Source organism: Xiphophorus maculatus, chromosome 5 (genome assembly GCF_002775205.1).
Source record: "Xiphophorus maculatus strain JP 163 A chromosome 5, X_maculatus-5.0-male, whole genome shotgun sequence".
NCBI classification, from domain to species: domain Eukaryota; kingdom Metazoa; phylum Chordata; class Actinopteri; order Cyprinodontiformes; family Poeciliidae; genus Xiphophorus; species Xiphophorus maculatus.
Window position 1 is genome coordinate 12,961,271 of NC_036447.1, and position 16,757 is coordinate 12,978,027.

The 16,757-nt window shown below is 39.7% G+C and overlaps 1 protein-coding gene across 6 annotated transcripts in view; it reads left to right on the forward strand.

The window, feature by feature from the left end:
* tbc1d1 (TBC1 domain family member 1) overlaps positions 1-10,131 on the forward strand; it is a 55,316-nt gene extending 45,185 nt beyond the window's left edge. For all 6 annotated transcript variants that reach the window (XM_023333158.1, XM_023333161.1, XM_023333162.1 and 3 more), the window contains 4 exons: positions 16-175; positions 2,632-2,801; positions 7,532-7,708; positions 8,726-10,131. In XM_023333158.1, coding sequence (XP_023188926.1) covers positions 16-175; positions 2,632-2,801; positions 7,532-7,708; positions 8,726-8,917 — 699 coding nt within the window. In that variant the 3' untranslated portion in view covers positions 8,918-10,131. The remainder of the gene's footprint in view (positions 1-15; positions 176-2,631; positions 2,802-7,531; positions 7,709-8,725) is intronic.
* Positions 10,132-16,757: the final 6,626 nt, after the last annotated feature.

A 16,757-nucleotide genomic window follows, 5' to 3' on the forward strand; every position in this document is an offset into this window, starting at 1 on the left:
GTTTTCCTCCATCAGATTCAGATGTACCAGCTGTCTCGGCTGCTTCATGACTACCACAGGGATCTGCACGGCCACCTGGAGCAGCAGGAGATCGGCCCCAGCTTATACGCCACCCCCTGGTTCCTCACGCTGTTCGCATCACACTTCCCCCTCGGCTTTGTGGCCCGTGTCTTCGGTAAGATCTGAGAGCTTCATGCTTATGCACTTAGAGATTCAGCCTGCACTCTAACTGCTGGTAATCCTCTTGCTGTGACTAAGATAACCACATTTACTGAAGAGTAGAAACCATGTCAGGGAACAGAGAACTTGGATTTAACTTCTCTCCTCTGTTACCTGTCAGGATAAGAGTTTTTGATGGCAGAGATGAGCCTAATGTGTAAATAATAGAGATGTAATGATAGATCCAGATCACATTGGGTTCATAAAAAAGTGATTTTACTTTTGGGAAAAGTAGCCATCAGCTTTTTTTTTTTGCTTTTTTTTTATCTACAGATAAAAGAAAATATTATATTTATTCTAGGTGTGACTACCCATTTAATCATATTTTTAAATGTATTCATATTTATTGATGCTCTCATTGATCCAAAAATGGGGAAAATATCAAAATTAGCAGTTTTGGGGAATTTGTGAAAATGCAATAAAAATAAATACATTTTATCACGATAAATATGTAGGAGTGGAATGGGATGGGAGCAGAGGTACGGAGCCCAACATGCGACATCTGACCTAGCAGTGTGGTTGTTTGTCCCGTCTCTCTGTGTTCCTCTGTGATGGTCAGGCCTGGCGACATGGGCAGGCATTTGGGGGCATTGCCTGTCCACAGAGTCAGCCGTGCCCCCCCTGGACTGGAAGCTGTTTGTTGTTTTTACCTCAGAGTGGTCAACTTTCTGTTATTCCTATATCAATTTGATACAGTAGGGGCTTCCGCACTTCCCTTATCTGTGTCCTCTGTCACTGTTTTCAGCAGTTAAAACTGTTTAATTCGTTGTTAACGCGTCGTTACCTGTTTTTCCAAGGCGCCTTTAAACGCAACATGAGCACTACGACACTCGCGCTGGGTTTACACCTCTGCGGCAGCGACGGAGACCTGCTGCTGCTGTGCAGAGCTAGTCAGGGGTGTGTTAGGATCATGCAGCATACCAGCAAAACGTAAAGAACTTGGCACAGTTTTCCCCCCACAGTAACCGACTTGAGTTGAGTAATGCGGTTGGATGCAGGTAATTGCCTGCAAGATGACTAGCTAATAATATAGCACCTGAAGCTTGTTAGCAAGTAGCCTGTAGACAGCTACGTAGATTTTTGCCCCCCCAAATAAGTTGATGCCCCCCCCCCCCTGTTAAACTCGTCTGAAGCTGGGGCTGGTGATGGTAACAGATTGTACATCATCAGACATAGTGTCATCCTAACAAGAACTTGATCATTCTTTTCCAGACTGATGTTACATTGACAGTTGATTTATGGGATTAATATTACAAGAAGATCTTGTTAGATCCATCCATCCATTTCCTTCCATGTATCCGGGATTGGGTCGCGGGGCAGCAGCCTAAGCAGAGAGTCAAAGACTTTCCGCACCCAGCCACTTTCCCCAGCTGCTCTGGAGGAATCCCAAGGCGTTCCAAGATCACAGTCCCTCCAGCATGTCCTGGGTCTTCCTCTGGGTCTTTTCCTGGTGGGACATGTTCGGAACACCTCACCTGCATCCAGCAGGCATCCCAACCTGACTCCTCTTGACGTGGAGGAGCAGCGGCTCTACTCTCAGTCCATCCCAGATAGTAGGAGTCACCTTGACACTCGACTCTTGTTACACCCTCAGAAAATGGGTCTAAAATGTTAAGAATGCTTGATGAAATAATACACTAAATTATTAGAGTATATTTTCAGTAATTGTCTCTTCAAGAATCTACTCTCTTTAGATTTTAGCCTCAAAGTGAGTCACAGCGGTGACGCAGAGTGATGATTTTCAGCGTCATTTTTTGCCTTTTGTTTCTCTTTGAGTCTTTTTATCTTTAAATATTTTAACACCCACTTAGTTTCTATCTCTTTTTCAAGCCGTATCTTTTCTCTCCTTCATTCCATCCTTAGTATTGTTGTCTTGCCTAATTTCTTATATCGGGCTCTGCAACTGAACCAGACTTGCTGTCTCCTTGAGCTCATCTGAGCAGAACGATCAGTGTGTGTTCGTGCGTGTCTGAGAATGAGGGCCATCACGTGTTAAATATCGCATGCTGGGCTCCACACCTCTGCTCCCATTTCTTATTCTCATCTATGATCTCATGCACTTCTGCCTAACCCAGAACCACACCCTGATGTATTCAAAGAAAGACAAAAAAAAACAAAAGCACACCCTCGCTTAGCTCTGCAAATTCACTCTAGCATATATTTATGTTTGCTTTTGTATTTATTCTATTGACGTCAGATCATTATTCTGTTTTTAAAAACAAGCCTTTAAGTCACGCATAAATACGGTAAGCTTCACTGTCACCACCTGTCATGATTTGTATTTATTCAAATGCATCCTAAAAAGTTTTGACGTCAGAGCTTTGCTTTTTCACCATATTTATTGAGTTGTATGTCTTTCTTTTCCTTTTATTTAGCAACATTTGACCAGCTTTTTTTTCCTCTCTTTACCAGATATGTTGTTCCTCCAGGGTTCAGAGGTTATCTTCAAAGTAGCCTTGAGCCTGCTGGGTAGCCACAAGCCTCTGATCCTGCAGCACGACAGCCTGGAGTCCATAGTGGAGTTCATAAAGACTACACTACCCAACCTCGGCCTGGTGCAGATGGAGAAAACCATAAACCAGGTGGGAATAAAGACACTAACCTGGCTCAGTTTGAAACGCAATTGCATCTCATTCATCCTTGAATTACTTTCAACTTTAAAAGTTTACATTTTCACTTCATATTGTTTTCATTCTTCCCATAAAAGCTGATACGGACACACCTTAGTAGCCTAGACTAGTTCGGAAGAATACAACATTTTACTTTAGTAATTTTTACAGCTCCCATGAAAAGATCAGACCAGCAACAAGTCAGGGCAGGTTAATATCTGCATGTTCATATCCATGTGTGCAGCTTGTTGCCCACACAGTCCTGCAGAAATGCAACCACTCATCACACCTCCACAACATAAAATTTCAGCGGAAAAATGTTGAATGTTTGCTGTGACTGGATAGAAACAATCACAGTTGAGTTAGATTGGGATGAGACTGGAACAGATTGTCAAATTCAGATGTTTTTACAGAACCTGTATGAAACTACTGCAGTTGGACCAAGTGATTTAAAGCGACTTAAAGACAACTACAGAAACATAAAGTGAAATTTAGAGGTTCAAGAAACTTTTCTGTGTTTTAAGTTAATTAGCTGATTAGAGTTTGACACAATAAGATGCCAATGTTGAACTTTTCACAATATTCTAATTTTCTGACACGTAATTTTTGCGTTCATTATCTCTAATCCATAATAATCAAAATTACAAGAAATAAAGGCTGGAATATTTCTCTCCTTGTGTGATGGATCTAAAGAATAAATGAGATTATTATATAGTAGTATATATCACAGTCCCTCTGTGATGTATATAATATCTATATATAGAGATAGATATATCTATATATAGAGATAGATATATCTATATATAGAGATAGATATATATATCAATCGAAATCCTTCCTCTAGGAATTGAGAGTATACCTAGAGGTAGGATTCCTTTCTCTGTACGCTCCAATGTTGTGAAATTTTATAGGATGAGACTAAATACTTTCTTGTTGTACAAAGTATTAATAGCAGGAGCTCAAGTACAGTAAGCATGACATTGGTGTGTTTGTTTAAAACAATTATTCTTAACTTTATTTTCTCCTCTGAATAAAGTTTAGGTTTTGTTGTTTTCAGTGTAAAATTACAAAACTGCAGTAAATGGGGCTCTACATGGTCTAGAAATATCGATATTGAAAAAGATAGATTGGAAATATAAATATTTGCCTTCAACATTCATCCATGGCCAAAACAGTTTCAACAATTAATTAATCTTATAGTCTTCTATTTAAAATGCTCATAAAACTCTCGTTTTTTAAATTCACCACTTTAATGGGGGTGGCAACCAGTTTGTCCGAATCTATACGTGTAACTATTTGTCTGGTTTCTGTTCAGGTTTGTCTTTTTTATTATTACATACAAATTTAATGAAAAAAAAAAGAACTTTAGAAGAAACGGCATTTAGGAGTTAGAAGTGCAAGGTAAAATATTGTAAAGATTTAAGAGTGATTTAGAAAATAAACTAAATCACCTCAGCAACATGAAATTGCAGCGGAGCACATAGTGAAAAGCATTTATTCTTTACTTTGATGACTCCTTACATTGCTCAAAATCCACCAAATATTCACCTCTCTCACATTGATTTTATGATGACTTTCAGCAATTGTTTTGAATTGGTTGAATTTGTACAATTATCCTTCACCACAAATTTGTTTACGCTTAAGATCAGAGCAGATTTACAGTTACGACCTTTTTTAAAAAGTTAGAGACACGCTATTTGTTAGACTTTGCAAAAAACATTGCCAGTCTTAGACTTTTTGTGGAGTTTGCTTAAGTCTTAAAGCAAGTATTTGTGAACAATAGGACAGTAAATATCACCTGACTTTCAGTGTTGACTCTGAATCACTCTTGATTGCCTCCTCCATCAGTTCTGAAGGGATTAGATGGATCTGTGAGTTCTAGTATCTTGGCTTACGTCATTTTCACTGTGAAAATTCCTGCAGCGTCTTATTGTGTTTGTTTTTGTCATTTAATACAGTTAACCTTTTAAACTTGCCTCAGTTCCACCTCAGCTCTGAGTGACAGAGGCTCATCTCGGTGTGAGCCACGCCCTGCTTTTCCAGCCGCACGTAGTGCAGTTGTTGGGTGTGTGTCAAGTCATTTTAAGTCGATGTCATTCCACCGTTTTTAGAAAATACATAAGATCAGGTGAACCTGCTGAATGTTTCCAATAACTAACAGCCCTCATTCTGTGCTTTAGAATATTAATCTACAACTCGTCAAGCAGCAGAGTTGATGCTTTACTTTAAAGCTGTTGGGTATTACAAACTTAACCTAGCTTCAGGGTTACCTTTGAAATTTGCATAATGTAACAAACTGGTTTCTCACTGGTTATTTCCCTCTAGACTTGGTTCTTCATTTCACATTGCAGCCAAGTTTGTAAGTAACCAAGTTTCAACTTCAGCACAAAAAGCACCCGGCTACAAGAACTATGATGTTTGCAACTTTTAGTTTGGGACGTTGGTTAAAGTTGTGATGATCTGTGAAACTAGAGGTACATTTTAATGATCCAGATCTGTTGTAATAAACAGATCATTGTACAGGGCTCTGGAGTGAGATCAGTTTGGTCGTATATGCGACCAGATTTCTAAATGTTGCACATGAAATAAAATGGTGCTACCAGTGATGGGGTGGGGGGTAGGATAAATAAAAAATCCGCGTTGAAAACAGACACACTTTGGGATTTTGTAGTCCAAACCAATCAGAGACAGTGAAAGGCGGGAACTCCTCTCTGATTGGCCGTGGACCAGCTACGTAACTACGTCTGCAGTCAGCGGTGAGTGGGCTAGGCTGAAAGGCTAGGAAAGTCAAGTAAGAGAGGATTTTGTGTGGTTGAGGGGGGAAAAAGTAGAAAAGTTAAGGTCTGAACCATCCGAAAAGTCTTTACCATTACTCTGACTTGGAGCTACCAACGCCTCTATGTTATGTGAAGTTTGGTTCGGAAGCGGTCTCAGATAACGAGCCACAAATAATCCACTCCGAGCCAGTGCCACTGAGATTAAAAGGGGGGTGGAGTGTTTTAAAGCCAGCAGCTTCGCCAGTTTCACTGGCCAAGATGCACTAAAGCTGAAAATATAGAGCACTTCATTTACTGTGTTGTTCCAAGGTAATTATTAGTTTCTCCTGCGCGCACAGGGCAGGAATTGAGGGTCCATTTGCATTTCAGTTCCTACAAACGAGACTTAATAGTGAATGTGAACTCGGTTTATAGATATTTACATAAGAAATAAACGGCGCTGTGTTCGTTTTGTGAGCGAGAAGTTGTATCTGCTGGAAACAAGAACCAAAACAAAATAAAAAAAAACACGTTGTTGAGTTCATTAGAGAACGGCTGTCGACTATTTCTATACAATATTTTCATAGCCAGATAGACGAGATGAATGAATCATAATAAACAATATGATAAAGTAAAATCTGAATAAAGTTACACTTGGGATTATTTGTACCTCTGTCAGATCTAGATTTAAACTCATTCAAGCCAGGTAGGAAATGAGCATCTCCTAATATGTTCTTTTATTTAATGTATCTTGAGATGTAATTCTGCTCCAAATAAGAAACTATTTTCATTATTAGTCATCAACAGGTCAATATTACCTTCATTTGACAGTGATTTAAAAAGTCATGAAAAATAATTAGACACACCAGTGCAAAAAGTTAGTGTAAAGTCCTTGTTCATAAATTTTACAAAGAGAAAATATAGTTATTTATGACTTTTACAGTTTGTCTCTATTTGCATCCACATAATTTGCATTTGAATTGGGGTGATGGAAATCACATAAAATCAGGACAGGAGAAATAAAGTAATGCAAAGGTTCAAAGACTTATTAGAGTGAGAATAAAACACATTTTTAGCAGGAAGCTTTTCAGGCCAGGTTTATTGAAGGTGCTGCTTTTATCAATAGAATATGTATAGATTTTGTTTAAAAAAAAATGAAATTATTCTGTTTGTTGCCCTTAAAACCTGTATTGCTCTGTCCAAACCAGCATGAACACATTAAAGGTCTGGTTTTCATAGCAGGTTTGATCAGGTCCATAGATGTGCTTCCTTTATATTTTGATATGCAGTTAACTTTAATGTTCAGCAGTTTTTATTGCTATTTTAGATGCTCTTTTTCAAATGTTGAATAAAGTACCTGGACTTTGTATAAATGGTAAATTATAATGTTGGTGCTAAAGTGCCAAAGTGTTTAGCGTTATTCTGAGGACAGTAATCCAGAGCTGCTCATGCCCCACCTCTCACTCAAACTGTGCCTTCTACGTAACCCTATTGACTAACAAAGCAAAGCAGAATGGGAATAAATCTACGTTTCAACTTTAATAATCCAAACAGTTCCTAAATCCTGAGCATAATGAAGAGTAAAGCCTGTGAGCAACATGGGATGACGGCTACCTCCCTCCTGAAAGCTTTCTCCCAATAACAATTTGCTTTTCTCTTCAGAAAGAAGTGTTGACCTAATTTCAGTCTGACGCCTTGAGTTTGAGCAATGCCATATTTCAATTTGACCCATTTTTACTGTTATAAACTAAAAGAAACGCATAGTGTAGCATATCATAGACAGTTTGTGTAAATAAATGTATCCTGTGTTAATAATCTTTAGCAATTCCATGTATTTAGGTAGAAAATCGATTGCCCGCTTTTAGTAAAACGTTCAAGTCTAACGTTTTAGAAGGTTTGAGTCTTTGGTAAATAGATTTTTTTATGTCGTGGTTTTCGTTTAATCAGGTTTGTGAGATGGATGTGTCCAAGCAGCTACAGGCCTATGAGGTTGAGTACCATGTGCTGCAGGATGAGCTGCTGGACACGCCCCCAACCCTCAACCAGCAGCAAAGAGCTGCGCAGCTGGAGAGGACTAATCAGAGCCTCCGGCAGCAGAACCTGGACCTGTTGGAGGAGCTGCAGGTATGCGGACATGCAGAATATGTGAAGATCCACGGTCGAAAGCTATGTGTATTCAAACCCCTTCACTCTGATATGTCTAAATGAAACCTAGTGCAGGTAAATTGCTTTCAGAAGTCACCTAATTATTTGGTTTTGTCAGAATCACAGGTTGCAGACCCCTGACCTGAGCTGACAGGTCAGGAAGGGACAGAGGTCACATAAGAGTTAGTTAGTTGTACTTCATTTTAACAGACGGTGTCAACAAAATCCCGTCATAAAAAATAATTGAACGAGGAGCAGCAGGAGGAATGAGCTCTTTTCTGCACCAGACGCACTTCAAATCATTCATAACGCTTCAACACTCCGTCAGTGATGCGTTTAGTTTAGTGTCCAGAGATGATACTCCAATTTTCTTTCTATAGATTGAATTTGTCACACTCAAATTGTAAGTTGAAAAGTGGTGTGTTAATTGTAATACATTAAAATGACGAATAGCCTTCATATTTTTTCATCACCATTTGAAATAATGGTTAACCTTTTAAGGTCGACGCCCGCCCTGTGGCGGGCATGACGTCATGTTTCTGTGTGTGTTTTTTGCTCCAATGTGATAATAAATTTTGTCAAAATGAAACAAACACTGTAAAATCACAAAGTTTAGGATGTTCTGAAAATAATGATACCAAACAAGGTAAGGTAAATACTTTTTATGGTGAAAATATAAGGGTAAATTCAAAATTAGACCAAAACGGCCATTTAGACCCAAGACTCCAAAGGGTTAAATACCGAGAATATTCTGTTAATGCAACCTCTGGCTAAGGAAAGCATCTGTCAGAGACGAGGCCACGCTTTTCCTTCCTCTCCATACCTGTTCACTACTTTGTGCTAATCTCATATAAAATCCCAACAAAACCGTGAAGTTTGGGTTTGTAACATGACCTAATGTGAAATGTCCAAGAGGCGTGCACGGTTCTGCTAGAGAGTTTGCTCTCCTGTGCGCTGATCATTCAAGCTACTGTTCTCTGATCCCGTTTAACGCAGGTGTCCCACGCACGGGTCTGCAATCTGGAGAGTCGGGTGGAGGCCCTGGCGCAGTCGGAGGGACAGCTGAAGGAGCAGGTTTCTGCTCTCGAGGAGGAAAAGAAGCAGCTGGCCAACACCATCGCACACCTCCACAGGCTCCTCACCGAGCTGGGCATCAACCCAGACCTTGATGGGCAGACGCTCCCCTAAGCTCCTGAAAGATGAGACTTTGACCACAGTTTCACAGCCAAACGGCAGCACAGTGGACTCTGTCTGGTTTAAATGTTAATAGCTGCATGTATCCACAGGCAGAATGCAGGAAGAGCTAGAGTTAAAGCCCTAAAGGAAGAATTTGTTAAAGTGACTCCCAACTTGGTCTTTCACACCTCCATTAAATGAGAAAAGGATGCAAGATGAGAGGGCTTTCCTTTCCTCTTACAGATGTTAACAAACTCCCAGTTAGCACTGAGCCTCTGCTGTTCAAACAGAAAACCATCAGATAGATTCTCACCTGTCTGTTTGTTCACAAAGAACACGTTTCACACGTGGCTTTATTTGTCCGTGTTGGATCTGATCAGGGTAAACTGGCCAAAGAACATCTTGATGCTTTATTTGGAAGAACAAAGACTCCACTACACAGTATTCCGAGACATGATCACTGTTACACAAAGTTGGTCTCAAAGAAAACACCAGAACAGAGTGTGCTGCTGGTGATTAGCCTCCTATTGCGCTGTTTTCAGTTCATCTATTACAAAGGCTGAATGTGACGTTATCTAAACGACGCCGGGTGCTGCTGAAATGTTTAGGTTGGGAGGTGAGCTAGGTTCAGCTATTTTTGATTCTTCCTCGGCACTTGTAGTTCCTAGCTTCCTGACCGTGTGCATTTTAACTTCATTTAGCGACAGCAGCTCACAGGAAGAGTGATACAATATATCCAGTCCATTTCGCATCCTGTTTTTCACCTCTGAATACACTTCGAATCGTGTGCGAGGATGGAGGGGATTTTGAAACGGCAGCGCTCCCCGTCCAGGACGGGGGAAGCCCTAACAGGCTCCTCTAAGTTATTTCCAAAACCACACTCGGGTGTGACGCCCGCGCCGCTGAGACAATCTGTAGGGTGTAAATGTTTTACTGTATTCTCCCGATACACTGAACTCCTCGGAGCCGAGCTGCAGCTTGGTGCGTCTGTACGCGAACGTCTGAATGTTAATGTTTCTTGTGCACTTCACTGATCCAAAAAGAAAAGCTGTTTATCACTTTGAAGATATTTTTTGCTTTTACTCTTTTGCACATATTTTCTGTTTTATTGATCTATTGTCAGTCTGTACTTTAAAATACAACTCATTATTATTTCAGCACACATGGAGTCTGCCTTCTTTTTGTGCCTGAGGTTGTCTGCTTACAATAAAGAATCATGGATCAGATGTAACATGTCAATTGTCGTAGGTTGCCTCCTGTCTAAACACGTCAGTCACTTTCAGTGCCGTGGCTCTGATTGAAGCTTTTTGCATATGGAAACACACACACACACACACACACACTTTATACATCACTGGAGTTCAGGAGCTCCTGCAGAGGCGTTAGAGAGCATGCTCAGGCAGGTTGGCTCTCTTGTTAGCTTGCATCTGCTGTAAATTTCATCTGCGTAACCTTGGATCAGTTAAAACAAGCCTCTGAGTTTGTCATGTCGTATGAGAATCTGTTCTCGTGTGAGCCGGAACGCTGCGTCTGTGGGTGGGATGAGCGTTCCTCAAAGTCAACTCAGATGTTTCCAACAAAATATTTTCTCTGGATGCCACTAAAATTCAACATCTTCCATCTGGTCTGGATGAACAATCTGACCTTTAAGTACTTTATGTGGGACATAATCATATATTAACAGATCTGTTTTTTAAAATGAAATCAGCAGCGATCCAATTATGCTCCACACTTTCTCTTTAGAGAAAACCTAACAAAAATTTTTTAGGTTTTCAGGAACAACTTCCTGTTATCCCGTGTTCATCTTGCCGCCATGCACACTTGATGGTGAAGGAAGTTCACTGCGTTTTGATCCAAGGAGGTTCAACTAGTAAACACTCCAGGTGTCTGTAGTGGAAAATACCAGATGTGTAGGTGGAGGGTATCTCATGACCACTGCCAAGTACGGCGGAGGATCTATGAGGCTCCGGGCCATTCCTCCTGCACAGCTCCTGGGAACCTGTTGAACTCTATGACCTCTAAAAAACAAGAAGAACTCATGGTTTTATGGTAAGTTACGGTTTGAGTCTGCCAGAAACCTGACAAAAGATCATCAGGTAGCAAAACGCAGAAATTATTTACCAGACAGACAAAAAAACTGTCTACAGAACAAACTGTTCTGTAGACAGTTTGTGGGTTGAGACTTTGGTAAAGATCCTTTTCTGGAACTATGAGCACCAGCAGCATAAAAAGGCCCATCAGTGATTTTGTTCATCTTTTCCAAAATGAATCAATGTAGAGGTTGACTTTTTTTTTTTTTTTTGTCAACATTTTTCAACGTGGCATTAGGCTACTGCCAGAAAAAAATTTTTTATTAGTGGTGTCATTATGATTCAGTGCTTATAAATCTCTGATTCTAAAAGAGTAAATGTTTTATAGTCCTGCTCCTGTAAAACTGAGTTCTGCTATTTAGTCGTAATTAGCTGCTGCCTGTGAAAATGCTATAAAAGTTGACTGTACGCTCACATACACGCACCCACACATCCACACACACACTACGTATCTAGTGGAGCAAATGAGCAAAAACAATACGGCCCACACAAAGGCAGATGAATGAATTTGTTTCACTCCCCAAAATTAGCAACAAAATAAATCTCAAAACATTTTGTTGATAAAAAAGTGACTGTTTTTGTTTCTTGACAGCATTTGATAAGATTTTTTAACTTTAATCATTTCTTTGCTGATATGATATAAACTAGTGTAGATTTATTTACTATGTAATATTTCAAGTCTGTCTTTATTTTTATTAAGTCCTATAAATGAAAACTCAAAATTCAGTGTCTCAAAAATAAGAATGTTGCTTCACCATATTTTTTTTAAAAAGGGTGAATTATGAAAGGTAATTGCTAAAGAAGCTGGTTGTGCTCAGAGTGCTGCAGCCAAGCATATTCATAGAAAGTTGAGTGGAAGGAAAAGTTACAACCTCAGCCTTGAGAAAATTGTTAAACAAAATCCCATCAGGCTGAAGCCAGAGTCAGCACACTCCAACACTAACCATGGGCTCCACATGTAGCGTTCCCCGTGTCAAGCCAGGTGTCTTACCTGGAATAAGGAGAAAAAGAACTGAACTGGTTTTCATTTAAAAGTGAGGCTTGAATTTCATTTGGAAATCAACATCCCAGAGTCTGGAGGAACAGTTTGTGTTTTTTTAAGTTCAGTGTGAAATTTCCACAGTCAGTGATGGTTTGGTGTGACAAAAAATGCTGAACTTTTTCATGATACAAACTTTTTTATAGCTCTATGGTTTACAGTTCCGACTTTCTTCTTCTGCTGCTGCCTGACATTTCTTAATTCTCCACTGACATGTTCAACATTTGCAGCTCAACGTGAGAATGAGGATTGGGACCCGGGTAGACCTCGTTGCTCCTGACCTTTGACCTTTTATGTCAAACCTGATAGAAGCCTCATACAATTGAGATGAAGCTGTAATTGACACTGCCAGTGAACCCAAGAAGGTATTTTTCAGGCACCTCATGTCCTAATCCAAACCAAACACTGGAGCCAAGCGGCGTTTTCCATGAAGCTGCAACAAGAAGAGTCGAGTTCTTGACACAACATCCAGAAGCCGAGCACACCTTCCACTGAGGGTGTGACTGAATAGCATGGCTGCTCTGTTTGGGGTCCCTCCCTTCAGCCCACCAGAGGCAGCCTCCATCATGCACAAAGCAGCTAATCTGCAGGGATCCCTTGGTTTATCTTCAATTTGCTCACTGTTGTAACAGCAAACAGGGGGTGTGTGTGCGTGTGTTTCTGAACACTCGCTGTATCACGGCCGGTGCTGTTAAAAGTTGAAAAGGCCACAGGAGGGTGGTGGTGTGTTTGAGTCTCAGCATCTGTGGGCAGATGCTCTTTGTTCTCTGGCTGAGTGATCAGGACCGCCTGCTGTCCGGAGTGCTGCCTCAGCTATGCGTAAACACTGCGCTGACTCTGAACGGTGTGTGTGCGTATGGGCGAGTGTCTGCACACTGCCAGGACCTGAGCCGGTGCTCCAAGTTTAGCTGTATTTGATTTGGCTTCAGTTTACCCATCCACAGTCGCTCAGCCCATCCCTCCGCTGCACTCGGCTCCACCGAACGACTCCATCCAGAAACCAATACTCTGAGGAGAAGGGATTGCACTATTTCCTATCTATTACAGTGTAATTAAGTCTTTTACATTGTTTGTGTTTAATATCCTGCTTTTGGTTTAGTGTGGCTTTAAGGTTGTTTTCCATATGCACTCAGTAGTGGGAATTTCCCAGTTCCCAGTCTGGCATATCAGCTGAAGCCCAGGGATGTCTGAACCCAGACAGGGCAGTGCTGTCACGTCCACCTTCATCGTGTTTCACCTGCAAACAAGTGGATTCTTCAATTTGAGCGGTCCAGTTTCCAGCTCAGCAGATAACAGATACTATGCAGTAACCATGAGGCTCTGGCCACTGTAGGCCAACATGTAAAACATGCAAATGTGTGGTTCAGAGCTACAACTTCACATCATAACGATGTCATCACAACAAAACATGGTGCAGGCAGCATCATACTGAGGGTAAGCTCTTATTCAGAAGGGACACAGAAGCCAGTTAGAGTTGATGGAGCTAAATAGATAACAATTCATGGAGAAAACCCTGTTAGAGGCAGCAAAAGACTGAATACTGAGACTAATTTTGACCTTTCTGCAAGATAACTAGTCAATTATAACTCAGTCAGAGCTATGATAGACTAGTTTAGAGTCAGACATAGTCATGTGCTATAATGGTCTAGTCAAAGCACAGACATACATCCAATACTTGAAAGGGGGATACTTGAAAAGTGTGCAGCCATCTGCACACCTCTGCTAAAACTCTTTGTTTTTTGCGATGATAATAAATTTTTACTGTGACCTTTGACCTGCAGAACTGGTGTTGAAAGCGCTGGAGAAGTTAAAAATAATCATTTAAAGGGGATGTGTTGAGTTTTTATTTCCACTGGATGTCTTTGCTATGTTTTGCATGTGTAAGCAGCCGTGTTGAAGTTCAAGGCTTGGGTTGGTAAAAATCCTCCAACTTTTGAATTTAAGATCCCGACTTCAGGTTTAGTTTATTTCTCCCTAACTCAGAAATTTCAATCTCTGATTACAAACCAGATGCAACATTTTTTTCCCCAAAAAATTAAACATTACACATAAATATTTAATGTGGCTTCCATGCGTACAAACTTAAAATAAATGAAACATATCTGTGATAAGGTGTTTCTTTTCACTGCTATTATTTGGGTCTCGTTAAACCAGACAGAGAATTAAAACAATAAAGATAAAACTCAGAAAAAGTCGGATCAGTTCTCTTGGGATGATCAATGTCTTCACACATTCTCGAAGTAACTAATCTGAAACTGTAGCTTAAGAAGTATCCTCAGATCAGTTTCTCTAGTTACCTGCAGCTAATTAATGAAAGATTATTCTGAGTTGCAGTCATCGGTGGAGAGCAACAGAAGGCAGATTCACTGAAAAACCCTAAGGCGCTGACGCAGCACTAAATCCTGATAACTCACCTTCAGCTCCTGAGCAGGTCTGGCTGATATGATGTTGACCAGAAGAGCTCAGATCTCTGACAGCTTCTCTGTTCATGTTCTGTTTCTCCACAGGAAGCTGTCTTGATTTGAATTTAGAGCTGCAGGTTACAGCTGATGCAGAGCAGCTGGAACCTGCTCTGAATCAGCACTTATGTGTCGAGAGCTGATTAAGCTTTTAGCCTTTTCCCATGAAACTTGCCTAGTTTTAGCTGTTGCCTTATCTCTTATGTATAAATTTGTAAGTGTATAAATTTTTTGCAAAAAAAAAAAATCTCTATCTCTGTAGCAGAGATCACTTTCTCTGCTGCACAAAAAATACTGACTTCTAGTGACGACTCCACACTACCCAACTTGAAAACTCTTTCCTTTGAATCACTTTTCATCGTCAGTATTGAAATCTCTTCCAATGGTTTGACACAAATGAGTAAAGCAGTTTCATTTTCATTTTCTAGTTGTAACCTGTGTTGCTGTTTGACGAATAACTTTATTTCAACGAGTCACAAACAAAAACCTGTTGAGAAAGAAAAAGAGCATGTTGTTTCTACAAAGTGTGGGTGAGGATGTTGCATAAATAATCCATCCCCATGTCTTTCAACATCACTGTGTGTGTGCTTGTTGCATGACACCACACACACTCTCTTCCGCTCTCTAAGATACTGGTGAACGTGTCGCCGCAGTGCAATGCTGTGCTCAGTTAATTCAGAAGTAACCTCTCTAACACATTTTAACACTTTGGCTGTGAGACCCGATAAGAAAATAAATGTGAAAATGAACAATTTGCATGCTAACTGTCACAAGGTGCCACTCTTGGCAGAAACAACTGACATCAAGTCAGTGAATCTTTTTTTACATAATTGTTTAAGTCATTTAGAGCTAGATTTGCTGGTGTGTCTCTGATTATTATTATAAAATGTCAGGTTGCAAAGCAGAGCCCCACATCATCATGCTACCACCACCATGTTATTGGTTTTAGCTGCTAGACTTTAGTACAGGTCTCGCAGTTATCAGACCTTGATGAGGTTCATTTATAAGAATGGAGGTGATTCCTTTTACAAACTGGGCCTGGTTGTTTTGGATAAGTTTTTTCTTTTAATAAAATTATCCTACTTAACCATCATTCTGTATTTGTTCCTTTATCTTTCTTAATTTTAATATTTGTTTGATGATCTGAAAAATGTAAGTGACAAACACAGTCAAAGCTAATGAAATCTGAATATTTTTTCACATCTCTGTTTATGTATTTTTGCCTTCATACTTCATAATCTGAAGCATTTGTCTACTGCTAGCTGCTTTGTGTGTCAAAGATCTTTTGCTAATGAATACATTTAAAATAAAAAATATTATACTAATAGTAAACAAAATACTCTCTTAATTATTAGCAGAAACTTTCCCTGTGATATTAAGTGCAATTTGTTGCATTTGTCCCTGTGTTCCCTCTACATACAGGGTAAAAGATAACCAGCAAGCAGATTGAGTGATTTAGGTTCTTGTTTTAGTAAAAGCAGAGTGTGTCAGCTGTGCACACTTTCCAGCAAGGATGTTGCTTAATTAAACAGCACACAGTTTACACACTTATTGTTTTACACAATTACATTGTTTTCTAGTTTGGCCATTGCCCTCTTACGCAATTCTCCTTTTATCCAAATTAATATTTGCCTCAGTTTTGTGTGATATTTAAATGTTGCCACATTTAAATTATGTGGTAGCATGATCTGACAGTTTGGGTTTCCAAATCCAAACCTCAGTTTGATTTGATTCTGGTCCTTAAAGTCCAATATTCTGCAGCCACAGAATAAACGCACAATAATTTTCAGGCTTCTGTCTTGTTTATTTTGCATTTCACAACTGATTGATCTGTTATTATGTTTTGTCTTTTTGTTGTTTTTTCCCCCCTGTGTTTTAAGCTTGAGATTTAATTTCTTTATTGTTTTCAAGCTTGATTGAAAACAATGATTGTTTTTATTGGAAGATTTATAGCTTAGAGTCAGCCTCAAAAACATTTACTGCATGTGACAAACATGAGTTAACAGTTCAGTCCACAGGTCAGCTTTTCCTGTATTTACCTAATGGATAATATCAATTACCTACACAAAGAACTCTGTATGATCAAAACTTCTGCCTCAGTGTTGTTTATAGAAGTCTTGTTTTACTCAATGGGGAAGTTTGATTTAAATAAAAGCCATGTTAAAAACAGCATTTGCAACATTTGATAAAATAGCTGCAGAATAAATTGTATTTTGCCAAAATTCTAACATTCTCGCGTGAAGCACAGCATTGTTAAGAAACGA